Here is a 9,476-nt window from a genome sequence, read left to right as displayed (position 1 = left end):
TTTAACAATATCTAATGTAAGTGGATAATTTCGAATTATAGTAAAATATTGATCAGTGAATACAAAATTTAAACATAAAGTGTACAACGATCATAATTTAATGAAATTGAATATAATAGATTGCACCAAGTTCTTGGTGCAAGTCACTGTCTTTGACAAATTAGAAGCCATCTTTTGGTTTGTCTGGGTTCTACATTTTTTTTCGAAAGGCTGTCTGCATTCTACACACACATATATATATATATATATATATATTAATGGCTGAAAAGATAATGCTAACAGGATCTTGTCCAGTTTTTAGGTTCTACAAAATAAAACACTATTTTAGGGTTTTAAGTTGAGGCTCACCTAATTAACTTTCTTTTATTGACTAAACAAAAGCTGAGATGATTAAGAGGAAAAAAACATCAATGAATTAATTATCATCTAATAGCATTGGGTGGGTGCGCGTGTGCATGTATTGGGTGAAATTCCCGGCAGAAGTATTACCGTGTGCGTGTGTGGGTAAAAAAAATAAAAACTTGAGCATCATATATGACAAAAATCTTTAAATAAAATTGCATATTATAACAATAATCTTCATACCACAGCCATGTCCTGAGGGAAGTAAAGTTATTTGCATTGTACTGTCCATATTTATTCCTATCTTCCATTATCCCTTTCCAGCCTTTTCCTCACACTGCCATTTATGTCTGCAAAAGGTTCTTCTAGAATGGTCGACAGGCCTGGAAAAAAGAGTTCAATCTGAAGAAGATTACATTAATTTCTACATGTGATAACATTCATCTGATATGTTCACAAGGGTTATGTCACTGATCACCTGATATATAGCTCTTGCTTTGCACTTGAATTCTAAATGTTTCTCGATCCCTCGAATTCTGATTAGTGCTTATACTTCTGCAGTAGTCATCTGCTTCTTTAGGGTCCTCATGATGATCATTCTTCATTGCTTTTAGCTGAGCATCTCTAAAGATCCATGTCGCGTTCATCTGTTTGTTGATCATTCGAACCGCGTAGTATGGCAGCTTTACGCCATGAGGCGAAGCCTTAGATTTGATGCAGGCACTGATGAACATTATGCAGTCCATCAAGCTCTCTTTAGCCATTCCTTTCATGTCGTAGGCCTGCGATCTCGTCCACAGGCTCGCAAGATTAGCATTTGGAGGGGCTGTAAGGCAAAGAGCTCGTGTGGCGTCTCTGATTGCAGCATCTGGATTTAGTAGCAGCAAGTGTCCCTTTGCTCTTTTGCTGTATAAGATGAGCCTTTCATTTCTATACCTTAATGGACAAATTTGTAAAGCTTCAGTATACTTCATAACTGCATTTTCTGTCTCTCCTGTCGAAAGTCTGAAGTTTCCCTCTTGCTTTATCAGTCTAGCAATGGTCCTTATCCTTTCGAATTCATCGCCCGACATAACTTTCTCCATCCGTCTTCTTTCTACCTTAAACTCCCAAATTTCTTCAAGTGTTCTTCGGACATCAACATCCTTAACTTTCGAGGTTTGATGTTCATAATACTCGTACAAAAGTGCTCTTGTGATCTCTTCTCCAACATTTCTCCTACTTCCAAGACTCTCAAGCTCGATCAGATCAGCCAGGTATGGGGCAGTAACTTCGATTATGCTATATCTTGTTACCCGATCCTTGAGCATCAATAAAAGACAATCGATTCCTACATACTGCCAATCATCCGAAGATCGCGCCAGCTTGCATAAGTTTTCAACAACATGGTTGGATCGCGCGACGCTTATCCTTCCAACCTTAGTGTAACATAGGATTCGAATCAGCCCGGCTCCTGCAGGAGACGAATGGTTCATCAGCCCGCCCCACATCCCGGACAAATCCTCCAAGAAATCTTGATTACAAAGGAGGTTAAAGCATCTTCCCTTTACAGCAAAGCAGCTGAGAAGATGTATGCTCCAGCATTGTATCTGGCTGGCCCATTCCTCCGCCTTTCGATTCTCCATCTGGACCCCGCCGACGCCTCTAGTCAGCAACTCACAGTGATATGTTGGCCGCGCCCTCCGGTTCTCCACTCCCACAAACATCCTATACACCTCATCAAAACACGTGGTCGCGGCGCGCATTGCTAATTTAACCAATTCATCTTCATACGCCGCAATCGCCTCAAATGTCTCTTCATAGCTCGCCAAATGGCCTAGAGCTCGAACCGCAACCCTTTGCTCCACCCAACTCATCTTCCCTCTCAAGAGCTCCAAAAGATACGGTACAACACCCGAATCGACAGCCCTCGAGGCAAACTTGGATTTGTTCATTGTATACGAGCCGATGATGTGAGCAGCATAGTAAGGGATATAGATGTTTTGACATGAAAGAAGCCAAGCCCTGTCACGAATGGCCTTGTCCATCAAACTTGATAGGCATTCGAAGACACCGAGCAACGGAAGTTCTTCATCGTCCGGTCGAGTCATAGCAATGTTCCACAAACCACTGATGACTAAAATTAGCTCTTCATCGTCGAGATACAGCACACCTTTGAGGTACTCTTTCAGTTTACCTTTCCTCGACGATGAACACTTCTCATTCATGATGCAAAAGAAGCAACTCGGCTTTGCACACAATTGCTCAAGAGGCATTTCTATGTTTCCAAGAATCTTCTTACGATATGGGAATAGAAACAGACAAGTTTTGTAGTGACTATGCGAATTCCTTTATTTCTATTAGAGTTTTCGATCGAAAAAGACAAAATTTAATGAGTGGATTAGGCAGGTGGAGACCCTAAACGGCGCATGAGAAGACTTTGTGCAGTACTTTTAGAAATCCCAAAACCAATACAGCTTAATCTTTCAATACATTACGATATATGCAAGTCATGATCATCTTTGTTGTTCTGTGCTTATAATAATGGCAGTTTAACCATCTATTATTATTATTTTTTTAATCTGAATATTAAACACTAATGGATGGTAAAAATTTCAGGAGATCTTCATGCTTTCCTGCCTAATTAGCTTCCCTTTCGGTTACCTCAAATTAACCTTTTTTAGGCTTTCTTTATGGTAAAAGAGTAGCCTTTAAATGCAGCACAGTACTATAATATTTTCGTTGTCTTTTTCCACAAATGGAAAATTTTTTGTCTGGCTGCACTGTAAAAGTTTCACATCTTCATCATATATAATTTCTTTCATTTTTCTAGTATAATTATCTTTTATTTTTAATATAATTATATATTTTAATATTAATATAATTATTTTTTATATCATAATTATTTTGACTAATATACTTTTTTATTTATTTACTAATTATATAATATTTAAAAATTGGTATCAAACTAAAGTGAATAAATTAATTGGAACGAAAAATACTTTACATTACAGTAGGACAACTAGCCAAGTCCCTCTATGACCTAATTAGGGCACACATTGATACCAAGACCATAAATTTAATTTCACTCACAAAGATATTGCAGATAAATCATGAAGGGAAAATGAACAGAGTTTAAAAGGCCAAACATAACTTTTTTTTTAAAAAAAAAAAAAAAAGAATTTAGGATTTTCTTGAACAGAGTTTAAAAGGCCAAACATAAATTTTGAAAAAAATAGAAATTAGGGTTTTCTTCTTTGTCATTCAAGTTTGTTCTTTTTATGATTTCAAATTGAAATCAATACTATTTATTTTGTACATTTTTTAATAACAATATATTATTTTTTCTTATAAAATACTATTAAGACAAAAACTCAAATCGAACACCTTATTTTAAATCAATTTCGAATCACAAACCAAACAAAATATTTGCGGTTATGCTAAGCTCTTGTTTGTATTTTAAAAATGTTATAAAACGTTGATTAATTCAACATTAGGTGTATTTAATTATATAAATTTGAATGCTTAGAAAGTATCAAAATTAAACCCCAATACCTGAAAATTGCCACTCGATATCTAGTGTGTTTGTGGTCCCGTTTGGCTTTAGGACTCAGCAAATTAAAGTAGTAGTGTTTATTAGAGAATGTTGGATTAATTAAATAAGTAAGAACATAGAGCATATGAAGTATTTTTTTTTATTTAGTGTCGAGTACAGTATGGGGATGGTCTCAAGAGTGTCCAGCTGCCAATGTAAAATCTGCTTTTCCATCTCGTTAAAAGAAGTTTTCAATAAGATATTCAAACTGCAGTGACTAAGATCTATTAGCTCTGTTATTTTTGGATTTTTAAGTTGGTGAATTCTTAATATATGTGCATTTATATTTGACATATTTATTAACATCGATTCCACTACGGGGCTTATTACCATACTATTTTTTTCGAAAAACATAAATTGAAAGTCAGATAGTACCAATCTTTTGTGTACATATATATCATATTCCGTGAAATAAGAGTATGTGTTATTTATTTATTTTTAAAATTTGAACTCTATAAAAATATGTCTATTGAAGTATGTCGGATGTTCTATGAAATATATATTATGTTTTATAGAAGTATGTGTAGTTCTTTATAAAAATATACCGATTGTAAAAAGTGCTTCTTGGGGTATTGGAAATAAATGGGCAGCCAGAATTTTAAAAAATAAATAATTAATAGTAACTAAGGGTGCGTATCTTCCGGTGTTTGGACAGTAAAAACCCCAAAATTGGAGTTGTCCACAGTTTAACCGCCAGTTAATATTTTTTTTTCTTTTTTTTTAAAAAAATTAAAATATAATTTAATATTTATTATAATTATAGGGGAAAAAATATATATAATATATATATCATTTTGTGTAGAGAATAAAATTTTCTATAATCTAAATAAATAAAAATTTAAATATATCTATGTGGGTATAATATAAATTTATAATCAAATCATACAATATAAATTTTATCAATTAAATTTCATACACATTTATATTATTTTATTCATTATCCATCAAATTAATACACATCAAAACTCCCCAAACCTCAACCAAACCTAAACACAAAAGAAACATCAAAATTCAAACTCATTCCAAAATTCAAATAAAAATAAAACACGAACTCAAATTTTTTCAAACCACCCTAGAAAAACACACCCTAAGTCAAGGAAAACCCTAGTTTTCATAAAATAAGTTACTTCTCATGGTACTTTCAGCTAAGACATCTTGTTCTAAAGCAACCCTGTATTTGAAACTTCATCAAACTAAACAATGTGGGAAGAAAACAGTGTTAAAGTTGAAGGAGAGAGGAGACTTGCGGGAAAAATGCTCAAGGAAGGAAGAGAAAAGAGGATGTGAAAGCTTGTTTTGGTGTGTCTCTTGAAGAAGGAAAGTTGTCCCATTTATATGGTTCGATTCAGTTAGAGTGCTAATTTCTTAAAGAAATACTGATTAAAAATTCAAATAGTATTTATGCTTACATATTTTGTTAAATAAAAGTACGTTCTATTTGTTCATATTTAAAATGTATGCTATAAGAGTATATTATGTATTATTTTGCTATAGTTGTATTATATAAATAAAAATGATGTGCTTTTGTAGTAACATACTATTCAACACCGTACTGAATTTTAAATTCAACACCATAATCACCCCTATTTATGTGATAGCATTAGGGGTATCAAAATTGAATCAGATCTGAAAAATCGAACCCATTTGATTTAAAAAATTTTCAAGTTCGTGTTTGGAAGTTTTAGGTTTTAAAAATTCAAATCAACCCGAAACCGAAATAAAAAATTAGGTTGGATCAAGTCAGATTTCAAGTTGACTAGCTAACCTGAAACATATAAATCAAGTCACCAAATAATTTGAAACTCAAACCGGACATGATTTTTTAACTTGATTTTATAAATAGAATTATATTTTATTTATTTCAAATTATACCACCTACATCTGGTTCTAAGACCCACATTTATTTTTTGCATGTTGATAGTAATTATTATATCAAAACGTAGTACAAATCAAAGAAAAATGACAAAAATACTTATATTAGTATCTTATAATATTAATAGAATGACATTTATATAAAAATAATATACAAAACATAAATGTAACCCTAGAAGTTGACATAATGAATATTATATTACAATAAAATAATATGAAAAAAACTAAAATTATAAAAAAAAATAATACTAATAATTATAATAAACAAAAAGAATGAAATAAATAATTGGTATATTTTTATTTTCCGGTACTTTTCTCTTTAAGGTGTTGTTTTTTATGTTGTTGTTCCATTTTGAATCTATATTATATACTCCCTCCGTTCCAAAAGATTTGTCTTATTTTTTCTATTTTTGTTTGTCTCAAAAAAATTGTCTTGTTTCCTTATTTAGTAGCCGTGGTCCCCACTTTATAACAAAATTATTCCTACTTTTCAATACTACCCTTAATTATTACTCTAACATACTCTTTAAAATCCTTCAAAAAGCAAGAGTATTTTAGTCATTTATATATAACTTTATACCCACTTTCGATTAAATACTATTATTCCTTAATTTCCGTGCCAACTCTCAATAAGATACTTCTTTTGGGACGGAGGGAATATTATATATGTATAGTTATGATCTATATACTTTATTTGATATTATTTTTTTATAAAAGAATGTGGTTTGGTGATGTAGATGTGAATTTGTTGGGATGAGGTTATAGCTTCAAATTTCTAGTATTTCGAAATTTTAGATTTTTTTTTTTAATATTTTTTCTCTATTTAAAAATATTAAAAAAATATTTATATTTTATTAAGGGTACAAAATACTCCCTCAGTTTGACAATTATAACTTTGTTGAGAATGAAATTTAAGGAATAAATATATATTATATTGATAATTGGTAAAAATTATCAATACAAATTTTTTGCCCTTATAAGTGTATTAATATAAAAAATAGTGGCAGCCTAATAATGATGAAAAAATAGGGATAAGTTTATAGTGATATAAATATTTATGAAAATAAAATTATTGTTTTAGGACGGACAAAAATGGTAAACAAAACTATTGTATTAAAATGAAGGGAGTATTATTTATATATATATTTAGGGGCGTGTCAAGTTTTCCAAGTTTGTTCGGGTTAATGAATGACATAAAATAAAATTAGATTGACCTAAATTCGATTCGAAAAAATTTGTATGGTGTTCAAATTTAATATTTTAGGTTGAAAATCAAATTTAGATCACATTCGAGGTGACAGATTTTTTGTTATATCTACAATTAACTTGATACGAAAATTATCCAAAAATATGAATTAATATCCATAGATAGCATCAGAGGGCCGTCTTATAGCAAGACCAGGGAACTGCTTAAGCCGGAATTAAAAGAGGCCCATATTTTAAATTATTATTATTAAATTTTAAAATTAAATTTTATTTAGTTTATATATTTTTTTATTCGTAATTATCCTATTTAATTTTAAAACTAAATTTTATATTCTAATTATCTATATTTTTTTTTATCTTTTTCTTTCTAACCATGCCCCACTCTATCTTTTCAAATTTAATCATCGTCTACACTTCTTTACCTCACACTCTATCTACACTTTTTTACCTCACAACCTATCGTATTACGCCCATCAACTCAAACCAAACATGTCTCACATTCTTTCTTATTTCTTTCATCCTCCTTCAGTCCTTTTTGTTTTTCGAAATTTCGGACAGACCGTCTTTTATTTTCTTTTTCTCAAATTGACATTGTCCAGACGGTCACGTTCAACGTCAGTGATATTATTTTAAAAATACATTTTAAATATATTTACAAGTCTTATAATTTATTTTTGCTCAGAACCCCAAAAAAATCTAAGAAGTCCTGGATAGCACCACCATGGTAAGTCGGGGCATCAAATTCAAAACTAAAAATCCAAAATGCATGCATTGGGCTTCAAGAAAAGATAAATTGGATAAAATATATAGCTCACTAATCTCCAAGTCCACAAACCTCTAGGCTTGCATTCTTGGGTAGCATATGGTTTTGTTTGCACATCAATTTTCACCAATATGGTACTATTAAAATATCACATTAAATATATATATACACAGTAAGAAAATATCATTTTTGTAACGAAAATTTTTTGTCTTTAAATTTATTTTTTATGTTACTAATTACATTAGAACTGAAATTAAGGATGAAATTATGTTAGCTACTTGAACTTTAGGAATAAAGTTCCGTTACAAATATATTATTTTTTTAATGTATATTTCATAAAACATCAAATTAAATATATATATTTTAGTTTTTGCAAATTTTCAAATCTTCCAAGAATCTCTATCTCGACGAAGTCAAACTGTGACTTCCGAGCGACTCGCTTACGTTTTCTATATATAAACTCTTCTTACTTCCCCTGTTTCAGTAATGTAGCAATATCATTTATATTTACTTAATTAACTAGTCTTTTAGTTAATTAATAAACAATGCGCACCGTATTTAATAAAAAATTTAGTTCAATCTTTCGTTTAATCAACTTAATTTTTAATTAATCCCAATTAATAATAACCCATCTAGTAATTATTGTTTTAATTGTGACCCGAAAGCTGAAATTGGTTTAATTAGATCGTTAGACAAATTATATCAACATTGCACATATTCTTTTTCGAATATCTAATTAAAAAATCTTTAATCTTAAGCATGCTATCAAGTCAATGTGTTACATATCATACCAGAGCTGACATTGGATTCTTAAATAACCGATAGTGTAATATCCTCGGAATTGAAATATATTTAAAATGATCGATTAAACTAATTATGTCAAAAATATATATAATTTTTTTAAAAGAACTTATTTGAAAGAACTCTAAATTTGACTATGCTTGCTCTAAAATGGGTGATCTCTTGAAAATGTTACGAGTGAAAGACAAAACATATTAGAAATTATTAGTGTTGACCTGTAGAGTCAATTTACAATCCTAAAGTCTTGCTTGGACACTAATAAATGAATAGGGTGTTATAAATCCATGATGTTTTCCACCCATCGATTAATCAATTTCAAAATATACAAATTCCTTGTAATAATTACTCTATTCGTCCCTTAATAATTTATCTATTTTTTTATTTTAGTCCGCCCTATAACAAAGTATCAATTTTTTTTTAATAATTGTACTATCTACCTAACATTACAAATACACTTTCAATTTACAATATATTACATAAATGTCATTATCTTTATATCATATAATACTAACAAGGTTACTTTAGTCTTTTTACATTTATTTTTACTACATCTCAATATAATACTAATATTTCTTGTTGAGATATTTTAGATATTCAGTTTTAGATTTAGTAGATTTATATCTAGATTTGATCTTATCCGTAGATTAGACTACTTAGATTTGAGTCTATCGAGTATGTTTTGTATTTCCTATATATAGGCTCCTTATTTTGACGATCAAAAAGACAATTTCATTATTTTCCCCCAAAATTTATAACATGGTATCAGAGTCTATTTTTCTCATGCCGTAGATATAGCCTACCAACCCGTATTTCTCCGGGTACATTCAACCTGGATTGTACCCGGAGGTCTTGTGATTTTGAGATCATGCCTTTGCAAGTTGTCTTTTTGCAAATCTGTCTCGTCTCGTCTCTGATCTG

At 30.6% G+C, this 9,476-nt stretch overlaps 1 protein-coding gene across 1 annotated transcript; it reads right to left on the bottom strand.

Annotated features, from left to right (window-relative positions):
* Positions 1 to 620: 620 nt before the first annotated feature.
* Positions 621 to 2,641, bottom strand: LOC127256834 (uncharacterized). Its single transcript, XM_051283050.1, has 2 exons — positions 821 to 2,641; positions 621 to 725 (listed from the first exon to the last, which is right to left on the bottom strand). Exons 1-2 carry the CDS (start codon positions 2,595 to 2,597, stop codon positions 643 to 645), a joined length of 1,860 nt encoding a protein of 619 aa, XP_051139007.1. The 5' UTR covers positions 2,598 to 2,641; the 3' UTR covers positions 621 to 642.
* Positions 2,642 to 9,476: the final 6,835 nt, after the last annotated feature.

This window comes from Andrographis paniculata, unplaced genomic scaffold, assembly GCF_009805555.1.
Source record: "Andrographis paniculata isolate CXL003 unplaced genomic scaffold, ASM980555v1 Contig57END, whole genome shotgun sequence".
NCBI lineage: Eukaryota > Viridiplantae > Streptophyta > Magnoliopsida > Lamiales > Acanthaceae > Andrographis > Andrographis paniculata.
Note: the sequence above shows the minus strand (reverse complement) of the source record. Positions and strands in the feature narration are given on the sequence as shown.

Bases quoted from the DNA above. Each gene is read 5' to 3' on its own strand.
- LOC127256834 (XM_051283050.1), bottom strand. From the start codon at position 2,597: ATGCCTCTTGAGCAATTGTGTGCAAAGCCGAGTTGCTTCTTTTGCATC. The intron at 726-820 runs GTGATCAGTGAC...TCTTTTTTCCAG, and splicing joins AAGCAAGAGCTATATATCAG to GCCTGTCGACCATTCTAGAA.